Source organism: Stomoxys calcitrans, chromosome 2 (assembly GCF_963082655.1).
Source record: "Stomoxys calcitrans chromosome 2, idStoCalc2.1, whole genome shotgun sequence".
Classification (NCBI taxonomy): domain Eukaryota; kingdom Metazoa; phylum Arthropoda; class Insecta; order Diptera; family Muscidae; genus Stomoxys; species Stomoxys calcitrans.
The window spans coordinates 168,271,376-168,293,698 of NC_081553.1; the positions used below are offsets into that span (position 1 = coordinate 168,271,376).

The following is a 22,323-nucleotide window of genomic DNA, read 5'->3' on the forward strand; positions in this document are numbered from 1 at the left end:
GGTTTTTGAGAGAAACTTTTTTAACGCTATCTGTTAACGAACTGTTCGCAGAAAAGCTTCCAGGAGGCACGTTATGCCGCTCTGGTAATCTTATTGTATTCCTTGAGCCGTGTGTAATACACATCCCAAATAACTTCTGCTTTTTTACGACGTGCTCTGTTAAAAAGTCTGCGGACCTCTTTCTCAATATTGCGAATCTTCCCGGTCATCCAGGGTTTTTGTTGGGCTGATTTCTGAAATTCTCTTACATTCAGATATTTGCAATAAAGACAAAATAAATACACCACATAAAAGGTTCAACACAACAAATCAACTGTTTATCAAAACTAAGTCGAAATTCTGAAGAAGGATAAGTCCAAAAGTCATACATAAAGGAAAAATGTAACGGAAACTCAACTGACATATGCACAGAAGCATATGTCGTTATAACAGGATCAAAACTTAAAACCAGACTGTCTTTACACAAATCTGACATATAACCAACTTTGAAACCCATAGACCAGAAAATTGTAATCGCAGCCCACCTTGCAAAAACAGGTCACAAACCTAACTTTGACGATGTAGAGATACGTGTGACTTCATAAATGTTGCACATAATAGATTTTCCCTCTGAGAAGAGTCTGTATTACAAAAATTAACGCAGTTAGTTATAAGAGTATCGTCGCGAATAGTTAGTAAATTTTCCTGAATTTAAACGACGCACAAGTATGGAGAATGGGAGACACAAAGCCTGTATTAATGCAAATAGTGGCTTAAATGTTTTCCTTCATCCGTTGCTAACTACTGAAGTTTCAGCAGTAGTCAGTCTTGAAATTAATAAATTTCATAACTGGTTGGTTTCTTTATATATGGCACACGATTCATAGATTCGGCCTTCAAGCCTTAAGTTGTTGGTGTAAGCCGCTTAAGCAGAGAAAAAGGCCCTCATTGTGGGAAGTGATGCGAAAGCACATCACCAGATATAGGTAAGTTGGAGTATCAACGAAAGGGGTATGTTATAAGCTGCAATCAGGCAATTTGAATAAGCCGTTCTTTACTACCGGAAACAGGAGGAAAGCACTAGATGTAACCTTTGTATCAGAGAATATTAGCGGATGGATATTAGTCAACTATCCATCCGAAAGTGTTCGATGCCCACATCTTCTCTGAACATCGCTATATTAGTTCCAGCCTTGGAGAAAATATCGCAGAAGTGGTCCGTTGGCTGAACGGAAAATGTTCACATTGTGATAAATTGAAGCACACATTCTGCACGACTAACCTCTCTAGATCTGAAAGAACGCGGAAACTGTGGAGGATATAGAAGTTATGGTCAAGCGGATCACGAAGGCTCGCAATGACTTGCTTATGTCAGCAAGTTCTAGAGCCAAACCAAGGGGAAAAATACGACCCCAGAACTGATTGGCCTTCTTAGGAGGGTTTGCTAATAACTCTTCAACAGGGCGGAAGCCACAAAGGGACCACACGATTAGAACGTCTATAAGGATGAGCTAAGAAAATACAAAGGGTGAGCTGAAAAAGGCTCTGAACAAATCCTGGGTGGAATTCTGGAGGATACATCTGAGGCATCTAGGTTAAAGAAGGTGCAATCCTCGAAATCTATTACGGTAGGATATATTCAATAATCCGTGAATGTATGGCCAGTGTCTAGTGAGGAAACACTAGAACTAATAGTTGATACACATTTCCCGGGGAAATGTCCAACGCACAATGCGTCGCCAGAAGAAGTTTTCACTGATATGCATTCGTCGGATGTTGTTGGGGGATATTATGGCTGAGTCGAAAATCCGTTGGGCAAAAAAAAGTTTTGACTCCTTTAAATGCAGGCCCTGATGATGTATCACCAGTTAAATTACAATCTGTGTCTGATATATTGGCATATTGGCTTAGGGAGATATACTCTGCTTGTGTCAGTATGTCGTGTATATCTGTGGGATGGAGGGACACAAAGGTATTTTCCATTCCGAAAGCAGGAAAACCATACCACACGAAGGCGAGAGATTTTTGTCCTATAAGTCTGTCATCCTTTACGCTGAAGACTCTTGAGAGGTTGATAGAAACATATATTGTGGCAAACATCCCAGGAGATCGCCTGTCTTGGCAGCAGCATGCATATAGTAAAGGCAAGTGCCCTGAAACAGCCCTTCACAACCTAGTCGGCTATATATAAGGTTCTCTCGCTATCAAGGAACACACAATTCTAGCATTTCTTGTCATTGAGTGTACTTTCTATAATGTAAACCCAACGTTAATCATGGGGCTGGAGTTCCTAGGCATCACTACTACCATAAGTAAAATTATTAACAATTTAGTTACTAAAAGATGCATTATGGCAGGATTGTAATCTGTAGATCCAAATAGATGGGTCAGCAGAGGAAAACCTCGAGTAGGTGTACTGTCTCTACTATCTACTTTGGGATATAACCATTAACAATATACAATTGTCTCTGGAAGAAAAAGATGTAAAAGTGGTGCCGAATACTGATGACGTGGCTATTGTGGTTAGTGAAAAGTTTTCCCAGCACTCTTAGAGATTTACTTCAGAACGCAGTACGTCAAATTGTCCTTATTGACATTTGTCTTAAATCTTTGGATGTCAAAGGGGGTGGAAAAAACATTAGTCGGAAGTCGATACGAACGGTTCGGGCGAAATAAGAATTCTCTCTATAATGCATTGGGCGGTCCGCTGGCAAATCAATTACAAACGGGTGTGAGTTGCTAGTATCCCTGACATACATCCCTACATCAGGAATAAGAAGACGAATATCAGACGAACACACACCATGAAAGTACCGATAGAACAGAGCCAAACAACCCACATTGCGACGATGACGTCATCGCTCTCCTCTGTACACGGTCCAGGGGCTCCAGGGATGATTTTGAATCTCCTGTCCATACATGTGAGTTGTACTCCATTTTCGGCCTTATGAAAGTGGTGTAGACGTTAAGAAGATCTGACGGTGTGAAGTAATTTTTATACCGTTTAAGGTGGAAGTTTTTACACTTGTCCTCAATCTCTCGAAGACTCGGCCTATGTCGAATGACAGAGATTAATGTCATCCGCAAATAAGTAGATCGGATTCGATGTCTGACCCAACAGATCGTTGATGAAAATTAGAAAAAGAGAAGGAGAAAGAACAGAGCCCTGGGGTACACCTGCGGTCAATATGTGTATATTGGATGAGAACCCTCTATAACGACTCGAGTAGTGCGATCTCTGAGAAAGCTCCAAATAAATCGAACGAAGCCATTACCGACACCAAATGCGATAAGCTTTGATAGTAGTGCACCATGCCAGACCCTATCAAATGCCTTGGAGATATCCAGAGCCACAACCTTACTCTCACCAAACTGGTGAATTGAGCGACTCCAACGTTCCGACAGAAGTGCCATGAGGTCGCATGTAAACGATTTCTGCGGAACCCATACTGTTAGTCGCTAAGAAGGCCATTAGACTCTAAATGCCTCAGAAGATGGCGATTAACCATGCTCTCCATGACCTTGGAGAGAGCGAAGCATATCGCAATTGGCCGATAATTAGCAGGCTTGTTTGCATCACCCTTCTTGGTTATTGGCTGAACGTTCGCAACCATCCAACGCGCCGCGAAGACTGCCGCACGGTAGGCAAGTTTGAAAAGGTTGCGTAATGGATGAGCGAGTGTCGAAGAACACTTGCGTAAGACAAGTGTTGATATGCCATCCGGTCCCGGGGATTTATTTACGTCTAGCTTCTCAAGAACCCTTTTAACTCCACGAGTTCGACAAAAATAGCCTTATCAACCGGGTCAGTGAACGTTTGGTCGTCCTTAACAAGAGTTGGACTAAGAGCTCTTACATCCTCGTGTAGAAGCAAGAATCTTAGTAGGCAGACGCTGTTCGCGCCTAAGCACATTGGCACACGAAGCTCTTGCCTGTCTGCACAGCAGTTCAGTATTAGCATTTTTATCCAAGCGCCAGTTCCTGAATGCCACCTCTTTCGATCTGACAGCATCTCTGCATGACTGGTTAAACCAACTTTTTTAATATGATTCCAAATAACTTTATAGAAGATTCAGATTATTATCCATCTGAGGATGAAGTTACCAACCAGGAAAAGAATTCTGCACAATCCGCTGGATTTGAATATGTTGCACTTTTACCGCATAAACACCTGCAGATTTGCAATATATGCCAGTTTAGTTTGTAAGCAGATTCCATTACTCAGGGACTTGACAATTATAAATCTCCTTATTGCCATTCAAAAGTTGAAGATTCAATGCAGGTCTTTATTTAAATGTGAATTTTTATATATGCTGAATTATTTACATTAGTATTTTGGGCAAATTTATTCTCTTTATCTGTTTCAATCTTTAAAAATTTAAATAAGACCCCATTATTGGGGGTTATTTCATTTTCTGTTTGGGGACTTTTTTTTCATCTATTTGGGTATTATTTCATTTAATTTTCTGGGGAGTTATTTCATTATGAAATAAATCCCAAATTTTGGGAATTAAATTCATTTTCAGTTTTGAGGAGTTACTTCGTTACCCAATCCAATGTTAATTCCAAGAATAACTTTGATTCACCCTTTAACGCGTTTGATTCAATAAGTCTTCTTTTAATTAACTTTGGTACCTTTCTCATACTCGTATGAAGTCCTTCGATTTCGGAGATTGAATTGCAATCTGTGCTTCGAATTTACCCAAAGAATTTCTATCTGTTATGAATAGTTGTTGAAGACTGAAGAAAGAGGAATCTAATTATATTAAAATAAATATGATGTAAAAATCTAAACATTAACTCAAGACAAGAATTTTTTAATTAAAAATATGATAGAGACGATAATTTTCATGTCGCTGTGTTTGTTTGCTGACTGTGTTAAACACAAAGAAAATGAAAGTAAACACACATATATATTCGATTATCAGTAATAGATATTTGTATATGTTATAGTAATAGGAAAAAACTTTCTTTTGTTTTAAAAAAGAAATCGCAAGAGGTCATATAACATAATTATTAATTGTCATTTATTGTAAAATAACATTTTTCATTCTTTCTTCTTATTTTATTCCCACAGTGTTAGGTTTTGGTCCTCCATAACACATATCAGTGGAAGGATAATCAAACGAATATACACATATGCATTATAATAGTTTATTAATAAATATAAAAATGCTAAACTCCTGTTAAAATTCTCTTTTTTCTTTTGTACATAACTGATTATTTATGGTTTCGTAAGGAAAAAATCTATTTATTTTATGAGAATTGGAAAAAAAATTAAGAAAGTTTGTCATGATATCATATACATATATTACGATGGTTATTTGTTGATTTTTATCCTTTTAAAGAAGTGATTTTTATTTTGAAAAAATAAGTTTCGATCACTGCATTCACAGAGGATGTAACTCAAATCGATAACTTGGTATTCGCAAATGCGATAAGAAAAACTATTTTAAGAAAATTGGTTAGATATTAAAAAATATTTACAAGATTGGTTGGTGGTAGTAAGTGTTCAAGGGAGTGGTGCCAAGGACCATGGATTTTCTTTATTTTTTTGGCAACCAACGACATCATTTGTTTTATGGCAGTGTATACTTATTTTTGTGGTGTGTGTTTGTCTGGGGAGTACCACACGTTTTGGGATCGGTGTTTTGCTTTTCCTGAGTGTACAAATATAGGTATGTTGGAAAAAGTTGTTGCTCTAATTGTGTGAAACCTAAAGCGTTGGGAAAGGGGGGCGAAATTGCTCTTCACATTTTGAGTTGAGATATGACTGACTGACAACTGTATACCTCCTATGCCTAGATTGATTTTGAGTGGGCATTTCAGAGATAATGTATCATCTTTGTTGATCATCTACCTAATCGGATTGGGATTTGTCTTGATCTCATTCTATTCAGTTTTTGTTTTTGTTTTTCGTTTAAAGGTTCTCTTTTTTCTTTTGCTAGGAAAGCGATACATTATCCAACGCGCACTTACCATGGTAACATCATCGATTTTTGAAATACTTCTTACGAAAATGTTGACGCTCACATAAGCCGGACCATCTGTGTGTAGAGTATACAATAAAAGGAGGAGCAGGATGATAATAAATTCGTGGAGGAGAAGAAAGAGAAAGTGTTGTTGTGGGTGTTCTCTGTTTGTTTAGGCTATTCCCTTGTCCATACGCACTTGCAGTGCTTGAACTTTTCGTGTTTGTTTGTTCTGTTCTGTTCTTGCTTGAACTTCACGTTTCAACTCAAAATAAGTTTAATAATTAATTTAAAAGAAAAACACAAACAACACAAACAAAAATGTGGCAATGGCAAGTCGTAAATGTCAGTTGTTATGAACCTTTGACCTTTGTTGAATGCACAATAAGGGGTTTCGTTTCATCTGCTGACTTTCAATTAAAAGGTTGCTGCAAAAGGCGTTCACACACTCATATATATATATACATGTACCTATGATGAAGATATCTATATATAAGTATTGCAAATGTACAGTTTGCGGACACAGTAACGAGCAATGTTCAATTTATGATGTTAATTAAAGTTTAAAAAAGGACAGGCAATATGGCTGCAGACTTGTATGAGGTGGAGCGGTTCTGTCTTGGATTAGTTCAAACTCCTACTCGTTGTCCTTATGTTTTTAATTTATGCTTTCGTATGTTACATAGCTATTTCGTATTTATAGCAGTAATCTTGATGGGATTCACACAATGGAGGAAGGTAGATAGATTTGATATTATTGAAATTTAATTAGCTTTTCAAATGTTGCCTCATTATTGTAACCCCATACCTTCCTGATACTTGCGCTTACATCTATGGAGTTTTTGAAATTCAATCCCTCACTATCCAATAATGCGCTAGACGTTCTATTGACCGCAGGACGGTCCATGCCAAAACTTAAACAGGGCGAAATAGAACTCCCAGTACACAGGTGAAACGTTACGATAGCTGAGCAACGAACAATTGCATCAAATGTGGACGGAGATACACGATATCCCGCCACAGGAGTGCGATTGAGGCAGAAAATGATCTGTACTAAGTGGCGAAAAATTTTCTCGATGCTGTAATAGAATCGGGGGTGAATTAAAACCAGTAAGGAAAGGTAAAATTCAAGCGGTGCCGACTTTATAATACCCTTCACCTTCCCTATAGGTACAAAGTGGGAGCTATATCTAATTCTGAAACAATTTTCATGGACCTTGCCTTATTCACTAAGTAATAATACCTTGTACCACAGTAGGTATAAAGAGATATAAACCGAAACCCTTGGGGTCTCGAACTCATCACACTCATCACGGAAGAACCTGACACTACGATAACATAATCCTTTCCACGTTAGAGGAGCTAAGGTACGCGGCCCGTAGCCTCCAGAGCAGAAAACCCCCCGGGTCCGACGGAATATCGGCCCAATGTTCAACCGGTGCCTACTGAATGGAGTTTTTCCGGATGTATGGAAGAGACAATGGCTGGTGCTCATAAGCAAGGATGAAGGTGATCCCACATGCCTATCCTCATACAGGTCACTCTGCATGCTGGGTACGACCGACAAGGTATGGCAGCGACTCATAAAGCCATGTCTTCAGGACGTCATCATTGAGGGAGATAGACTCTCAATAGGACAACATGGTTATCGGGTAGCAATGTCTAAGATAAGAGCTCTCAGAGATAGCAGTGGCGGCAAGGCAAAGGAACCACTGAACTAGGCCGATTTTCCCCTAAGCCACAGTGAATGTGAAGAACGCATTTAACAACCTCAAATGGTCTGACGTCCTTCAGTAGCTCAGGGAGGACTTTAATATGCCTGTGTATCTAATTTCAGCTTCAAGGCCCTCAAGATCTCAAATTAGAAGATCAGTTTATATGGGAGTTATGCCTGGTTATACACCGATTTGGACCTTAGTATCCACGAATGTTGGAAGTCATGAAAACACATCACATACATATTTTAGCCACAAAAATTGCGGCATACAAGTGCTCAAGACCTCAAATCGGAAGATTGGTTAATATGGGAGCTATATAAAGTTATAGTCCAACTTGGAGCATACATACCGCGGATGTTGGAAGTCATAACAGAACATTACGTCGAAAATTTTATCTTCAAGGCCTTCAAGATCTCAAATCAGAATATCGATTTATATGGGAGCTATATCTGGTTGTAGACCGATTTGAATCATACTATCCACGGAAGTTTGAATCATGAAAACTCACCATATACAGTATTTTATCCAAATCGGATATTAATTGTGACTTCTAGAGGCCCACGAAGTCAAATCGAAGTAACATTTTATTTGGCAGCTATATCAAAATTTGAAAAGTTTTTGCACATTTGCAATCCTCAATGACTTAAATCAATGAGTGGTACCGGTCAACATGTACATTTGGTGTCAGTGCCTCAGACACTTGTCAAAGACCTTTGATTCGAGTTTCTTATTGTCACGATATGCATGTTCCGTTGAAGGACTTGGTCCCTAATGGTAATTTCAGATTCATACTCTACTGTCAAAAACCTTTCATTCAAGTCCCATATATTATTCTGTGGTCTTCCTTACTTAGAATAGAAGTAGGTTTTAAAGTGAGAACTCCAGATGTTAATATCCACTTTTAATGCGTATGGGACAGGACGTTTTGCATAATCCCAAGGGCTTTTACAAGTTTGTTGATACTAAAAAGAGGGCACAGAAGCAACCCGGCTGTATGAAACTTGAGAGCAAGGAGTAGTCGGATGATCCTGAAATTACGAATTTGTTTGAGTGCCATTCCTAAGCTTTTCGAGCTTCTGGTTTCTCGAAGAATATCACATTTTCTAATGCGTGTTATTTCACCTTTTCAGCACGGTTTGTTAAGTGTAGATCCACATCCACTTACCTCATGGAATTAGTATGCCACGTTCACAAGGGTTTTGTGGATAGAAAACAGACAGACGTTATTTATACCGATTTAGCAAGGCTTTTGATACTGTGATACGCAGGCTTCTGCTTCTTTAACACGATGCTATGCTTTAATGAACCTAAGTCTTTATTAGGTTTCATTAAACGTTGGGCTTAGGAGTTCTATGACCCTTATGTCACTAAGTGCTTATTTATAAAGTTAGCTAAGAGCTTATTTATGAAGAAAGCTTAGTTCGTCCTGTATTGGAAAATGGGTGCGCCATATGGAGCCCGTTTTACAATTGTTACTCTGATAGAACGAATCAGTTCAGATTCAATTTCTGATTTTCGCTTTGCGTGACCTGAATTGAACCCATCGGAATTACTTCCGCATTACAGAAGTCGTTTACTGTTGATTGATCTTTCGACACTTGAAAGAACTCGTATGAATAATGTGTATTACGGAAGTAGTGTAATTGCCACAGAAAAAAGTCTGTCATTACACAAAAAACACATGCATTGGGAAAAAGTACAGCTAATAGACAGGGTTGTCGAGCGTGGTTAATGTGGTAATTGGATCATAGATGCGTTTGCGCAATTAATACGATTCCAAACAACATACCAACGCACGGCCCCTGAAGCCATCACACTTAATATGCTTGAAAAGTCTTCTTACTAAAGACGAAACGCGTCCCATAGTGGTTGATGTGTGTTGCTTTTCCAATTGCAATCACCGATCATTGAGCTCATCTCGAAAGGGAAACAAGCAAAAATTGTAAAATTTAATGATCTTAGTCCTAATAGGCAAAAAACTTGAAAAATTAAAAAATTCGGCAGAGCCCGCTGGGATTCGAGCCTGGGTATGCGAAGTTGCAGGGAGAGCCGTTGCTGTTGTCTAGCGTTCGAAGTCATCAATACAGCTTCCAACTGAAGCACAAAATCATGTGTATTATGGAAGTAGTGTAATTGCCACAGAGAAAAAGTATGTCATTACACAAAAACACATGCATTGGGAAAAAGTACAGCTAATAGATTGGGTTGGCGAGCGTGGTTATTGTGGTAATTGTATCATAGATGAGTTTTTGCAATTAATACGATTCAAATACAACATGCAAACGCACGGCCTTTGAAGCCATCACACCTAATATGGTTGAAAAGTCTTCTAACCAAAGACAAAATGCCTCCCATAGTGGTTGATGTGTGTTGCTATCTTTGGCTTTCCTTTTTCATTTGCAATCTCCGATCATTAAAATCGTCTCGAAAGAGAAACAAACTAAAATTTTAAAATTTAATGGTCTTAGCCCTAACAGGCAATAAACTTGAGAAATCGTTTTATGTTAAAATAATTATTTATCATTTAATTACTACGGGTATAATCGATTCTCCATTCTTGACAGCAGAGATAACATTTGATGTTCCCTCTCGGCGAACTCGCTAATTTGAACCATTAAGGTTTCCGCTCGCGAGAACTAATTACGTGATTAGCAGGTTAGGTTAGGTAATAGTGGCAGTCCTTTTACAGACTCACTTAGACAATTTTAAGCCTATTGTGATACCAAAGTAGCGATAGACCAAGGTTTCTGGCGGGAATCGAACCCACGACCCCTGCACTGCTAACCCAAGCGCTCTACTAATCTCGTAGGGCGGCTACCGGGGCGCACTACGAGATAAGAACCCTTTGAGATCCTTGTATGCTATATACAATAGCTTATGTACTACTATAGGTTTAAGTGATCCGTCACATAGAATTTGATATTGCATATGTAAGATTGTTTGTTTTGTTTATTTGTTTACTTTATAATTGGAATTGTCCTAATTGTTGATCACTTTGTAGTTAATTGCTTATTTGTTTCAGTTAGTCTACAACTCCCTCACTTTTTTAAAGAGTGATTTCCAACAGCAACATAAGAGTGAGGTAAACTTAATCACAAGATAGCAGTTCATTGCCAGTGTTCTACTGGTCAGCAGAGGGAGTTGTAAACTATTGAGCCTCGAGAGGTGAAAGGTTAAAAAAGGTGATTTTTTAGCTATTCTCTTTTTGGCAACACTGGTTAAAACAACTCAGGCACGTTTCGTGTTATCAAACATCTTCAGTTTGGTCTATAATTTAACCATAAATCGTCTTACAAACGAACAATGCTTGCCAATTATTGAATTTTGTTATCAAAATGCGTGCTCTGTGAACAAAGTTCATTGTGCGCTTCTTCCATTGTGGGACGAAGCTCATTTTTGGCTCAATGGGTACGTAAATAAGCGGAATTGTTAATTTTGGAGTGAAGATCAGCCAGAAGCATTGCAAGAGCCACCAATGCATCCAGAAAAAGTCACGGTTTGGTGCGGTTTATAGGCTGGTGGCATCATTAGACTGTACTTCTTAAAGGATGATGCAAATCGTAACATAACTGTGAATGGTGATAGCTATCGTGAGATGATATCCAACCTTTTTTTGCCCACAATGCAAGAGCTTGACTTGCATGACATGTGGTTTTTACAAGACGGTGCCACATGCCACTCAGCATACTTAACAATAGGCTTATTGAGATGCGAGTTCGGTTAACATTCGGGACCGGTCAATTGACCGCCTAGATCGTGCGATTTAACGCCTTAAGACTATTTATGGGGCTATGTTAAAGCTCATGTCTATACAGACAAGCCCGCTTCAATTGACGCATTGGTAGACGACATGGAAGCATTAATTCGTGGGATACCGACCGAAATGTTGGAAAGAGTATGCCAAAATTGGACTAAGCGAATGGACCATTTAAAGCGCAGGCACGATCATCATTTGTATGAAATAATCTTCAAACATTAAATTCTATGGATCGTACTATCGATTCAAATAAAGATTTCATGCATTATTCTGAATTGTATGTGTTTTTTTTTTTAATTTCATATAGCTCTTAAAAAATCACCAATTATATATATTTTCACAAAATTTATTTGTTAATATGTAAGTATGTATTACTCACATTACTGACTGGGGTAATATCTGTAGCCGGTACTATGGAACCACAACTAACCCGACTGGAATTTGGTGTGTACGCGCTCTTCACGTATGGGGAGGCGCCCTTCGGTCGGCAAAAGTGGGTGTAGAGGCGTTGGAAGGAACGAACGAAAAGACATTACGTTTCATGTCCATGTTTTGTTCATGGTCATACATGCACGTTTTGGGGGTTTTTGGGAGTGGAGCGGCCCACTGGGACTTGAGCCAAAGTGCTATATAAGTTTCCTTTTATACTTCCAGTCGCGAGTACCTTTCATTTGGTTCCCATATTGCCACAATTAGTAAACATGTCCATCTGGGTGGGTTTTGGGGTGGGGCATCCCCCCAGGTTATTTTACCCCATAATTTATACCAATTTTGTGTTTTTGCGTCTTAGACCCCATAAGGTATACATATTCTTGATCGTCATGTCATTTTAAGTCGATCTAGCCATGTCCGTCCGTCTGCCCGTCCGTCCGTCTGTCTGTCTGTCGAAAACACGCTAACTTTCGAAGGAGTAAAGCTAGCCACTTGAAATTTTGCACAAATTCCTCTTATAGGTGTAGGTCGGTTGGGATCCATGTTTTGATTCAGCTGCCATATAAACCGTCTTTGATCTTGATTTCTTGAGACTCTAGAGGGCGCACTTCTCATCCGATTTGACTGAAATTTCGCGCGTGTGATGTTTTGGTATCACTTCCAACAACTGTGTTCAGTATGATTCAAATAATCTGGAATAGCTGCCATATAAACCGATCTTGGATCTTGATTTCTTGAGATTCTAGAGGGCGCACTTCTCATCCGATTTGACTGAAATTTTGCGCGTGTGATGTTTTGGTATCACTTCCAACAACTGTGTTAGGTATGATTCAAATTAATCCATACATTGATATAGTTGTCATATAAACCGAGCTTGGATCTTGACTTCTTGAGCCTCTAGAGGGCGCATCCGATTTAACTGAAATTTTGCACGTAGTGTTTTGGTATCACTTTAAACAAATGTGCTTAGTATGATTCAAATCGGTTCATAATCTGGTATAGCTGTCATATAAACCGATCTTGGATTATGACTTCTTGAGTCAATAGAGCGGGTAATTCTCATCTGATTTGGCTGAAATTTTGTACAATGGCTTCTCTCATGACCTTCAACATACGTGTCCAATATTGTCTTATTGATCTATAGCTTGATACAACTCCCATTTAAACCTTTCTCCCGATTTTGCTTCTTGAGCCCCAACACAGCGCAATTCTTATCTAAATGAACTGAAATATTTCACAATGACTTCCACAATATTCAGCATTCATTTATGGTCCGAATCGGACTATAACTTGATACAGCTCCAATAGCAAAACAGTTCTTATTCTGTATTCTTTGTTTGCCTAAAAAGAGATACCGCGCATAGAACTCGAAAAATGCGATCATGGTGGAGGGTATATAAGAGGGTATATATATAAGCACGCTCTTACTTGTTTTTAAATAAAACGCAAGCCATTTGAGATATTTAAAATACTTTTTCATCTACTTGAGTAAATTCAAAACATTTATGAATAGAACTCGACTTCATTCAAATGGCCAGAGCGGCAAAGTTTGCATCTGTCAATACGTAGGACCCAATTTTCGACGAACCTATTAAGCCAAAAATATGCTTCGTCACTGAAGATGATTTTTCTCTTAAAGAAGCTGTTACCTACTCCGAAGTTCGTTAGTAAATTTGCAGACATTGTTCGTTTTCGCACTTTATCATGATGAAAGTATTGTGTTTACTGAATTATTTGACAGTGACAGTTCAATGATTAGTGTATGAGTGCGTTCACAAATTAAATTCGAACGGCCTCATTCACAAAACTTAGTGAAGCCTTGAAACAGGTTTATTTGACAGTTCTACAAAGGAAATCTGTCAAATTAACCCTTTTTCCAAATCTACATAACATTTTGTGAATAAAGCCATAAGTTGCCAAATTCCTATTGGAAATTCCTTAACTTGATTGCTTCTGAAGTGCGCCTTTTTGTACGCTGATTAGGATTTATTGAGGAAGCGCATTTGACATTTTTTATGATTTTATCAGATCGCTATCATCAGACCGCTAGCGCTGCAGACCTCAATCTTCTTTTATAAACATATTGAATTTTCAGCAAGTTTTTTGCTGGGTATTGATGATGTTTTGAAAGTAATGATTTGTTAAATATCACAACAATTTATCGACTGTGTCCGCATCTGTACATAAGCGACTACAATAAGAATTCTTATAAAACTTAACTAATTAGTAAAATACATACAGCGGTCAAAAAAAGTATTCATCATTCAATGTTTTTTTTTTAATAAGTCTACAAAAGACAATTGGAATAAAAACATATTAAACTAATGATGCAGTAGTGCTTGTGTGATATATATGTACACAATTTCATTGTTTTTAAAGAAAAAATAGTATTTATTGGAACAAAAAGGGCCATTTTACAGCTGAACACAAAAAATTAAACAAAAAAAGTATTCATCATTGCAAAAAACAAAAAAATAAATAACATAATTTAAAAAAATTAATACTTTGTTATTCGACCACCGCGTCTTATAACTTCTTTTAAACGGTTTGACATCGATTGGACTAATTTAGCGGTTATATTTTGGTCTATATTAGTCCATTCCTCCATTATCACCTGTTGCATTTGACTCTTGCTCGAAAAATTGCGCGTTCTCAATTTGCGTTCGAGATGTTCCCAAAGATGTTCAATTGGGTTCAAGTCGGGACTTTGAGGAGGAGTTTTAATGACTTTGGAGCAGTTATACAGCATCCACATCTTGGTATTTAAAGCAGAATGTTTGGGGCCATTATCTTGATAATATTGAAAGTTATTACCAAGCCCAAGTTTTACAGCACTATCTTTTAAATTCCTCTTTAAAATGTCAATGTAATACTTATGATCCATTACTCCATTAATAATTTAAAGATTTCCCGCTCCTGAAGCTGCCATACACCCCCAAACCATTAAACCACCTCCACCATGTTTTACAGTAGCAACTGTGTTCTTCGTTCTTCAAGCTCTGTATTTGGTTTTCTGTACACTATGACCTTTCCATCGCACCCAAAAAGATTAAACTTGCTCTCGTCTGCAAAAATGACTGTTTTCCAAAATGATTCGGGCTGTTTTACATACATTTTTGCGAAGTTTAGCCTTTTCACTCGGTTTTTTTTATTTATAAAGGGCTTCTTACGTGCAGTTCTTCCTCTGTAACTATGCCTTTTGAGTGTATTTCGAATTGTTTGTGTAGTAACTTCCTTCCCTAAATATTCCATAGGGTTTTAAGAAGAATGGTCGCATTTGTCTTCGGAGTTTTCTGAACTTGCCGCACTAGCCAACGCACATCTCCAACTGAAAGTGCTTTTGGTCGACCAGATCTTGGTTTATTGTCAACAGTTTTCGTTTCTGTCCACTTTCTGATGATGGATTGTATAGTAGATCGTGGTCTATTTAATATTTCACTGATAGTTTTTTGAGTTAAACCATTCCTGTGGTGTTTTATTATCAAAACTTTTACCTCATCAGAAACCTCGTTTTGCTTACGACCCATTTTGACAAAAACTATATTTTCAATGAAATTAAATATTTGCTGTCAAGGGCAAAGCCTCCTTTACTAAATAAAACAGAAAAGGGGGATTCCCAAATAATATTTGAATTTGACTTTGATGATAGCACATCAATGATGAATACTTTTTTTGTTCTGTTTTTGGTGTTATTATATAAAATTGCATTTTTTGCGCTAATTAAATTTATTTTAAAACATATTACGAAAAATAAACTATTGCATAAAACTGCATTATTTGTTTACTTTAAATTTTCTTCAATTACCCAAAATAAGTGAATTTATTATCAATTTTGCTAATGATGAATACTTTTTTTGACCGCTGTATATTTATTTTTTTTTTAAATTAAATACGAGTATTTGTCAATGCTCGACTGACTTATAAATGTAATGATATCAGAAAATTAACTAAAATATCTAACTTAATTTTAATGGAAATCATCAATGGTCTCAACAAATTCACACTAACCAAAGAATAAAACTAAAAAAAAAAATCCAAACAAAAAAATGTAATTGTAATTAAAATGAGAAAATTTAAAGTCTTAAACTTTCACAAGCGTTCTTCTCGTTACGGGTGAGTATTTGAATCTGCGTATATAGAAGAAAACATGCGTTCCATTGCCTGGAGTTATAAAATGCTGTAAATGGTTGAGACTTTATTTTTCAAAAAAAGTGAGATCGCATTCTAGTGTTTTGATGGTGTTCCTTCATTTTTTTTTGTAAATGAAGGTCATTCACGGTGACTATATTTTGGTTACTTCAGAATCTTGTATAGCTTCTAACTAAGTGCGATTGTTGGTGATACAATTCCCTAGGGCATTGAGTTTGATTGATTCGCACTAAATGGGAATGTCAAAATGAAAAACTAAAAATTTACAGTAAATAAGGCGAAAAGAATTAAACATCAAAAACAAACAAATCGCTGGCAAACAAAAATTCAAAATACTTCATTAAAAGAAAAATTATTATAAAAGTTTTCATTTTCTTATTTTATTTTTAAGGGAATTAAATTTTTGCAGGATTGATTTCAGTTTTGATTTGATGTTAATTGAAATTTATAAATATACGAAATTCGCAAATTAATAAATATGGAAAATACTCAAGTCTAATAAAGAAGGGTACAAAAGAATGAAATTAAAAAAATCAACTTCAACTTTGTTTGTTTTAGTTTTTATAAATTAATAACATTAACAATATTGTTTCAGGTAAACAAAAAAATTATATATCTGTATTAAAAATAGTTTCTTTGGTTTTGTTTTTGTCTTTAGTCTAAGTTATGGGAAGTTTGGTTTAGTTTAATGAATAATAGCTTCAATCTAAAATGGTATGAATTATTCAATAAAGGTAGCAAAGTTCTCTAAACAATTGAATGAGTGGGAAATGACCATGACAATGGCAAATACCATTGGAATTGGGTCACAACTATTACGCATAGAGGTAAATGATGTTATATGTACTTTTGATGTCGATTTTCGAATTGTTGTTGAATCGTTTGTGGCGACACTAAAACATCTAAAATTTTATCTTGTGGATTTTCTTACTGACAAGTTGTAGCTAAATGCAACTTTCTATTTCGATCAAGCAAACTATACAATACTTTAATTAAATATTCTGTACTACAACTTTGATCAAATTCACAGCGATTGTTTTTTGTATGTACTCTGAATGTTTTTTTTTGTTTTTGCAAGATCTATAATACCGGAACTTGTAATAAAAAAGTTTGAAAATTTTCATTTACTGTTCATAACACATGGGCTGACACCACAAAATGGTTGTTTACTAATTTCGTCATTCTGTTTGTAACTCCTCGAAATATTTATCCAAGACCCCATAAAGTATATATATTCTAGATAGTCATGACGTTTTAAGTCGATCTAGTCATGTCCGTCCGTCTCTCTGTCGAAAGCACGCTAACTTTCGAAGGAGTAAAGCTAGCCGCTTGAAATTTTGCACAAATACTTCCTATTAGTGTAGGTAGGTTGGGATTGTAAATGGGCCATATCGGTCCATGTTTTGATATAGCTGCCATAAAAACCGATCTTGAATCTTGACTCTTCAGCCTCTAGAGGACGCAATTCTTATCCGATTGTAATGAAATTTTGCACGTCGTGTATTGTTATTATATCCAACAAATATGTTAAGTATGGTTCAAATCGGTCCATAATCTGATACAGCTGCCATATAAACCGATCTTGGGTCTTGACTTCTTTTGCCTCTAGAGGTCGCAATTTTTATCCGATTCGAGTGAAATTTTGCACGAAGTATTTTATTATGATATCTAAGGACAGTGCCAAGTATGGTTTAAATCGTTCCATAACCTGAAATAGTTTTCATATAAACCGATCTGGGGACTTGATTTCTTGAGCCTCTAGAGGGCGCAATTCCTATCCGATTTGGCTGAAATTTTGCATGACGTATTTTATTCTTACTTTCAACAACTGTGTCAAATAAGGTTTAAATCAGTTCATAACCAGATACAGCTGCCATATAAACCGATCTGGGATCTTGACTTCTTGAGCCTCTAGAGGTCGCAATTATTATCCGATTAGCCTGAAATTTTGTACGACGGATTCTCTCATGACTAACAACATACGTGTTTATTATGGTCTGAATTGGTCTTTAGCCCGATGCAGCTCCCATATAAATCGATCTCTCTATTTAAATTCTTGAGCCGCCAGAGGGCGCAATTGTTATTCGAATTGGCTGACATTTTACCTAGGTCTCCAACATATAATTTAATTGTGGTCTAAACCGGACCATATCTTGATATCGCTTTAATAGCAGAGCAAATCCTTTCTTAAATCCTTTTTTGCCTAAGAAGAGATGCCGGGAAAAGAACTCGACAAAAGCGATCCATGGTGGAGGGTAAATAAGAATCGGCCCAGCACGCTAACTTTTAAATGAGTAAAGCTAGCCGCTTGAAATTTTACACAAATTCTCTGTTTTTGTGCAGATCGTTTGGGATTGTAAATGAGCCAAATAAGTCCATGTTTTCATATAGCTGCCAGATAAACGGATCTTGACTTCTTGAGCCTCTGTTGGGCGTTATTTTTATCCGATTTGGCGGAAATTTTCATGAGGTCTTTGGGTTTGATTTCCAACAATTGTACTAAGTATGATTGGAATCAGTCAATAACCTGATTTAGCTGCCATATAAACCGATCTGGGTCTTGACTACTTGAGCCTCTAGAGGGCGCAATTTCAATACGATTTGGCTAAAATTTAGCATGACGTGTTTCGCTATGACTTCCAATAATTGGGATCTTGACTTCTTATCTTGACTTCTTAGATCTCAGCGTGCTTTCGACAGACAGACGGACGGATGGACATGGCTAGATCGACTTAAAATGACATGACGATGAAGAATATATGTACTTCATGGAATCTCAGACGCATATTTCAAGGTGTTACAAACAGAATAACGAAATTAGTATACCCCCATCCTATGGTGGAGGGTATAAAAATTTGTCAGACGGGCAATCCACATGTATCCCATGAGTCATCATTGCATCCCGAAAAAATTACAGTTTGGTGCGGTTTATAGGCCGGCGGCGTCATTGGCCCATACTTCTTTCGTGATGATCAAGACCGGGACGTTACTATGAATGGGAATCGCTTCCATTCATTGATAACATAATATTATTGTCTCTAACTGGATGATATGAACTTGGAGGACATGTGGTTCCAACAGGCCAGCGCTGTGTGGCTTGTAACACAGCGAATGTCACAATCAATTTATTGGAAACCTAGTTTCGAGAACGTTTTATCTCAAGAAATGGTCCAGTCGATTGGCCTCCTCGGTAGTACGATTTGACGCCGTTGAACTATTTCTTGTGGGGCTAAGTCAAGTATGGTCTATACCAACAAGCCAGCGACGATTGATGAACTTCGTACGAACATCAAATGCGAAATTGCAGCAGTATCAGAAATCGATGCAAAGAAATCGACTTCCATACATAATGGCATCTAACGAACTTTCACAGAAATAAAGAATTTCGTTGGATATCAACCAAGCGTTTTTATTTTATAAAAAAATAAAATTTGTAGCGCTCTTATTGAAAATCCTTATATTATGGGCTGCTTTTGATAAAAACTTCGTAGAAAGAGTCGTTTTATGCATGTATTTAAATTAAACTGAATAATAAATGTGCTTTCAGGGTCCTCAAGAAGCCACTTACATATATATTTATATAGTAGTCCATTATTGACCCTATTTGAATCCTATTGGACTATAGAAAACGTATTGAATTCGAAAAATATAACAAATTTCAATTGACCTCATATTTACAACTAAAAATCTGAATATCAGCTTTCGTGTGTTTTACATTTGAGAATAGACCTATTGAAACTATATTTATTTTAAACTTTGTTGTTATACCCAACACCGAAGGATGGGGGTATATTCATTTTGTCATTCCGTTTGCAACACATCGAAATATCCATTTCCGATATATATTCTTGATCAGCGTAAAAATCTAAGACGATCTAGCTATGCCCGTCCGTCTGTCTGTTGAAATCACGCTACAGTCCTTAAAAATAGAGATATCGAGCTGCACAGATTCTTTTGGATGATGGGCTACATTGGACTATATCTTGATATAGCCGCCATATATAACGATCCGCCACTTTAGGATCTTAGGCCCATAAAAGCCACATTTACTATCCGATTTTGCTGTAATTTGGGAAGGGAGATTGTGTTAGGCCACTCGACATCTTTCTTTAATTTGGCCCAGATCGGTCCAGATTTAGATATAGCTGCTGTATTGACCGATCTCTCGATTTAAGGTCTTGCGCCCATTAAAGGCCCATTTTTTGTCCGATTTTGCCAAAATTTGTGATAGTGAGTTGTGTTAGGCTTTTCGCATCCTTTTACAATTTGGCCCAGATCGGTCCAGATTTGGATATAGCTGCCATATAGACCGGTCTCGATTTAAGGTTTTGCGCCCATAAAAGGCGCATTTATTGTCCGATGTCGCCGAAATTTGGGACAGTGAGTTAAGTTAAGCCCCTTGACATGCTTCTGCAATATGGCACAGTTCGGTTGGGATTTGAATATAGCTGCCATACAGACCGATCTCTAGATTTAAGGTTTTGAGCCAATAAAATGCGCATTTATTGTCCGATTTCGCCGAAATTTGGGACAGTGAGTTGTGTTGGGCCCTTCGTTATTCTTCTTCAATTTGGCTCAGATCGGTCCAGATTTGGATATAGCTGCCATATAGACCGATCTCCTGATTTAAGGTTTAAGTGTCAAAAAAGGCACATTTATTGTTCGATTTCGCCGAAATTTGGGACAGTGAGTGGTGTTGGGCTCTTCGACATTTTTCTGTAACTTAGCCCAAATCAGTATAGATTTGGATATAGCTGCCATATAGAACGATATCTTGATTTAAAGTCTTGGCTCCATAAAAGGCGCATTTATATTCCCCTTTCACTGAAATTTGACACAGTGACTTATGTTAGGCTTTCCGACATCCGTATGGTATATGGTTCCGATCGGTTTTTTTTAGATATAGCTACTAAAAAGATCAATGTTTTGTTATACATAATTGAACAATGATTTGTACTTATTAGTATTTGATCCAAATTGGAACATATTACGATATAGCTGCTATGGGGCATAAGGTAAAAATTTTTCATCGGATTTTGACGAAAGGTGGTTTACACATATACCCGAGGTGGTGGGTAGTCAAAGTTCGGTCCGGCCGAACTTAACGCCTTTTTACTTGTTATACTTTCCACCGTAGGATGGGGTATACTAATTTCGTCATTCTGTTTGCAACTCTTCGAAAAATTCGTCTAAGACCCCTTAAAGTATATATATTCATGACATTTTAAGTCGACCTAGCCATGTCCTTCCATCCGTCTGTCTGTTGAAAGCACGCTAACTTTCGAAGGAGTAAAGCTAGCCGCTTGAAATTTGACACAAATACTTCTTATAAGTGTAGGTCTGTTGGGTTATATCGGATCAAATGCGATCCATGGTGGATGGTATATAAGATTCGGCCCGGCCGAACTTAGCACGCTCTTACTTGTTTTTAATTTACTTATGTGTAAAATTTTAAACAAATTAAATGCAAATTCCACAAAACAAATTTGGTTATTATTCTGAATTCTGTCTTCCACTGAATGCTTCTTTACAAGCCTTTTAACAACTATCTATTTTACTAGTACTAGCATATTGAATCTGGAACAAAAGTTTTGTAAAGCTGCTATTACACGATCAGACATGTCATATGTAATTTCTAAAAAAGTAACTCTAAAAGTTGCATTCATCGTGTGATACGTACGAAAAATTTAATATGAAAAATAGATTTTGGATTCAATATGCAAATTTTTGATTAATTCCAGGTTTCATCGAACACACATCTAAAAAAAACAATACATATGAGAATACATCCCGAGCGCGCTCTTTTCGTATTTGATGTACATATGAATACCGAAAGTGACAGTTTATATGACATGTCAGCTCGTGTAATGGCAGCCTTAGTTTTTAATGACCAAAACGTAACCTAGTAAGTGTGTGTGTTTTTATTCAAATTAGAGTCCAAAATTTGGAGTTTGTCTCTCATTTTGTAAAACGCAAGGCATCACTTTCTAATCATGGTAACTTTTTGCCATTTTGTTGTATTTTTTGGAACAAAACAGCCTAATCGAATGACTCTTGTTTTTGTCCGGCGATCACCACCAGAGACACAAATAGGCATTTAACGAGATTTTAACATCTCGCGGTGCGTTCACTCGCCGTGATTCGCAAAATAAGGGAGTAAGTCAATTCAATGTATAGAGAACGTTAACTAATCATAGTAAATAGTTAACGATCTCGATAAGGACAACTAATGGGGTTATTTTGCAAAATCACAGTGATGAACGCAGTGATTTCGCATTCGTAGCTTTGCCTTAGGGTTAGACAAAATGAGCATGAG

General features: G+C 37.2%; 1 protein-coding gene across 30 annotated transcripts in view; it reads right to left on the bottom strand.

The window, feature by feature from the left end:
* LOC106081129 (glutamate-gated chloride channel) overlaps window positions 1–22,323 on the bottom strand; it is a 274,102-nt gene that overhangs the window by 109,213 nt on the left and 142,566 nt on the right. For 6 of the 30 annotated variants that reach the window (XM_013243013.2, XM_013242981.2, XM_013242936.2 and 3 more), the window contains exon 6: window positions 5,959–6,026. The exons of the other annotated variants lie outside the window; for them this stretch is intronic. In XM_013243013.2, coding sequence (XP_013098467.1) covers window positions 5,959–6,026 — 68 coding nt within the window. The remainder of the gene's footprint in view (window positions 1–5,958; window positions 6,027–22,323) is intronic. 30 annotated transcript variants of the gene reach the window in all.